Below are 4,045 nucleotides of genomic sequence, written 5' to 3' on the forward strand. Positions count from 1 at the left end.
ACAACGACACATAAAAAACTGCTTGTCTTGAAGAAAATTGGATCCCTCTCCTCCAAACAAATAATGGTCCGCCCCTTAGTTTCACCAGCCTTTGTTATCGGACATAGCTTTAAGGTATTAATTTTAGGTATTTGGTATCAACGTTTTTGCAGTTTTCAGGCAGGCTGGGCCTGCTTAGTGCAGGGAACAACTTGTGTGTACTAATTTACACGAGTTAGAAATATGCATTCTAGTTCTTTTGAAAGAAAAACAACCATCTCATACTGTGTAAAAGCACTTAAAAATATTTAGCAATTAAAACTGCTATAATGACTAGCTTGAGTACCCATCACAGTTTCCTATTGGTTTGGATCACTGGGTTAAAGAATACCTCGGGCGATTCGTCTTCTCGATCGACTGGTTCCTTTGAAGATAGCGAAGTTTGATAACTAATTATGCATTCTGTGGACCTGCACAACTTAACCCGGTCACAGAGATGAGGTTTTATAAATATCATGGTCAAAATCAGGCTTCATCGATTGACTTGCTTTCTTTAAAGAGCAGCATGAATTTTAAAAGTTAATTATTGCTTTGTTAGGTATGACTCGCGAAGCATGACTTCAAAACAAGTTAATTATTGTTCAGTGGTTTTATGAAAATTCACCGATACTGAAATATCGTGTTTATGACACCAAAATGATATTTAATTTGATGAAATTCAATAGTGTTTCCATCGGGTGTGGAAGGGGAATAATGAATAATGAATGAAGGGCTAAAACAGAAAATGAATAAGGAATATTTAAGGTTCAATGCTTGGAATAATGAATAAGTCATTTCCAGTAAAGGAATAATGAATAGTGGTTATTTACCGTGCTCAAACATTATCGTCTTATCTTCAGGCCAAAGAGAGGGTGGAACATTAAAAAAAATTACATTTAAGTGTTGTATGATGGGCATCTAAAATAGTGCAAAACTTCTACCAGAATGCCTAAAATAGCGTTTCTGGGGTAAAAAAAAAAAATGAAAATTTTCCCGGGGGAGCATGCCCCCGGATCCCCCCTACTATGTTATATATCAAACAGCATCAAGTCCATCCCACTAACTATTTAGTTGCAAACAATTAAAGCTGACCCACAGTTATCGACACAGTAACAATCAATACACTACTGAATGGGGTTTAGTGTTATTTACCCATGATTTTTAGTGTTTGCTGTTACATTGGCCAACTTTTTTAATGTTTACTGTTTTTGGAGAAAATACTGTATTTGGAGGTTTTTTCATGAAAACTTTTAGCATTGTAAATCCTTATTTGCTCTTCAAAAATCGGATAAAGTCACTCAGGAACTCAGAGAAAATTTTCGGATTTCAGCTTGGAAATCTTCGGTAGTCTTCGGACATCTTCAGTAGTCTCAGGACATCTTCAGTATTCTTTAAAAATCTTCGGTAGTCCTCGGGAATATTCGGTAGTCTTTGGAAATCTTCCGAACTGATCGGAAATCTTCGGAAAATGGCCAAAAATTTCTTAATATACTAAACAAAATAACGGCCTTTTTGGAACCGCTTTTTTTGTTTTTGGAGAAAATTTAGTGATACAGTCAATTTTTTACTGTTAATGTTTAAATGCCTAAAATTTTACTGTTTCGTGTTACAGAGCCAAAACATTAAGTGTTTAGTGGTATCGAGGTACCCCCATTTAGACCCTCTATTTTTGCTATCACTTTAAACTGCAATTTTGTCTGATATTCGAAATTTAGCTTGATACGTTGTCATTTTGTGGGGGAAGGGGGGTCATATAAAAAATTAAGATTACGAAGGGGGGCAGGGTCAAAATATCTGATGACGAAGGAGGGCAAATGCATTTTTCAGGCACTGTCGATCAATTCCATCCCCATCCCATACAAATGAACGGTCACTTAATTTAGGCAATGGAGAATAATAAGAAAAGTCTGAAAATGAATAATGAATAAGTCGTGAAAAATGTGAAGGAATAATGAATAAGTCAGTTCCGATAATTCCTCTTCCACACCCGAGTTTCCAGTTAAGTGATGACAGTAAAATTTATAATATAAAGAGTAAGTCCAGCTTTTGAACGCAATAGCAGGTGTATACTTTGCGTGATCTAGACCTCTTACACAGACGTATATTGGCCTGTTACCAAGAGAACAATGGCCTCTAAGCACCCATGCAAAGAACAGTACTTATAGTTAGGTGTAAAATGCGTCATATTGATAGATAAGATCGACATGTTGAGATAACTAGTCTTCTTAGGGACGGACCATGCATTATTTTCTTGGAGATGGGGGGGATGAAAATTTTCCTCTGCCACCTTTTTTTTTAGTTTATGCACCTCTGCAAACATTTTTTTCGAAATTCTTGCTATTTTTTGTTATACATATCGTTTTTGCAAACAATTTATTTTGTCTTTCCAGGCCCTGCAAACAATTTTTTTCAATATTTTTCATCCCCCCTCCAAAAAAATAATGGTCCGTCCCTTATTGGTTAAACTTGGCCAAAAATTAGTGGCCACCGGTGGGAGAAACCATGTGGAAAATCTCTTGAAAAGGCAAAGGTGAGAGCGTTTGACCACTCTTGCCTTGCGATACCGGAAGAGCGAACATCTCTTTAAACTTTGGAAAACTTGGCTGGAAAACTAAGGTATGGAAATGCAACGTTAGGAGCATTGTATAAGCATTGACAAGTCAGAAGTATATTTTTGTAAGACATTTTCTAAATTCCTGTCGATTGTTGGCTACGAAAGTGTCGACGCCCGAAATGAATCAACACATTGCTCAACTTTAGCCGCCTTCTTCTGCTTTGTACTAGTTGATTGGATTGGTACAGGCCGATAGAGCTAATATAAGTTTGTTTGTTTAGTTAAATATAAGACGCGTTTGACACTCTTTGAAGCCTTAACCTGTGGAGCATTCGACCGTCTACACCGCCAACTGCTGAGGCGTAATTGTGAATCGTTGTGTTCCATTACACTAATTTTATATCAACAAAGGATTAAAAAGACGTATTGTTATGTTTCAAAATTGACCGAACTGACCACACGGTTAGCATAACTTTTGTACGTATGTCTCTCTCAAAAATGTTAATTTTCATTTCCTCTGGTGAATGTGGGTTAGAACTGCGGTCTGTTTCTTCTGGTGTAAATGGTCATCATTCTGTAATGGGTCTTAAAAATATCCCAGCCTTTGTAATTCTTGTGTTTTCACGCTCCCTTAATTATTGCATTGCACGAATTAACTACATTACCCCTTATCAACGGTCATGAAAAGTCAAGAATCAACTGGTGATTCTCTGTCAAAAAGTCATTTATTTTCCTTCACTTCATTTCAAATTATTTTGTGTCAGCGCTAGTGTTCGGATTTTCTATTTATTTCCCTCAGCGTATGTTTTTAACATTGACAGTCTGCTGATTTCGAATTTCTGTTCTGTATTTTTGAAGGAATATGAAGTGCCTTGTTGTCCTCTTCATAACTTTGGGCCTGGCGATGTCATTTCCTTGACCTACTCCGAGCCGGGATCCTCGAGAACGCGATGCTGTCGAGGATCGTGCCAAGGATCTTGCTGATGCTGTGTTGCATCATCCATATCGTGATCCTGTGAAGATGCTTGAAAGGGATCCTCAAGAACGCGCTGTGGAGATGCCTCCGGCGTTACCGCATTGAAGGGATTCTCAAGAACTCGATGCTGTGGAGATGCCTCCGGGGATACCATCAAAAGGGATTCTCAAGAACGCGATGCTGTGGAGATGCCGCCGGCGTTACCATCAAGGGATTCTCAAGAACTCGATGCTGTGGAGATGCCTCCGGCGTTACCGCATGCAAGGGATTCTCAAGAACTCGATGCTGTGGAGATGCCTCCGGCGTTACCGCATGCAAGGGATTCTCAAGAACTCGATGCTGTGGAGATGCCTCCGGGGATACCATCAAGGGATTCTCAAGAACGCGATGCTGTGGAGATGCCTCCGGCGTTACCACATGCAAGGGATTCTCAAGAAAGTGATCCTGTGGAGCTTGAACACCAAATGACTGGTAAGTATATCAGTTTATTGTTAGTA

General features: G+C 38.8%; 1 protein-coding gene across 1 annotated transcript in view; it reads left to right on the plus strand.

Moving 5' to 3' along the window:
- Positions 1 to 3,653, plus strand: part of LOC144630855 (puromycin-sensitive aminopeptidase-like protein) — a 12,953-nt gene extending 9,300 nt beyond the window's left edge. Inside the window, exon 12 of the mRNA XM_078489208.1 lies at positions 3,503 to 3,653. Coding sequence (XP_078345334.1) covers positions 3,503 to 3,653 — 151 coding nt within the window. The remainder of the gene's footprint in view (positions 1 to 3,502) is intronic.
- Positions 3,654 to 4,045: the final 392 nt, after the last annotated feature.

This window comes from Oculina patagonica, chromosome 11 (genome assembly GCF_052425735.1).
Source record: "Oculina patagonica isolate OP01 chromosome 11, crgOcupat, whole genome shotgun sequence".
Classification (NCBI taxonomy): domain Eukaryota; kingdom Metazoa; phylum Cnidaria; class Anthozoa; order Scleractinia; family Oculinidae; genus Oculina; species Oculina patagonica.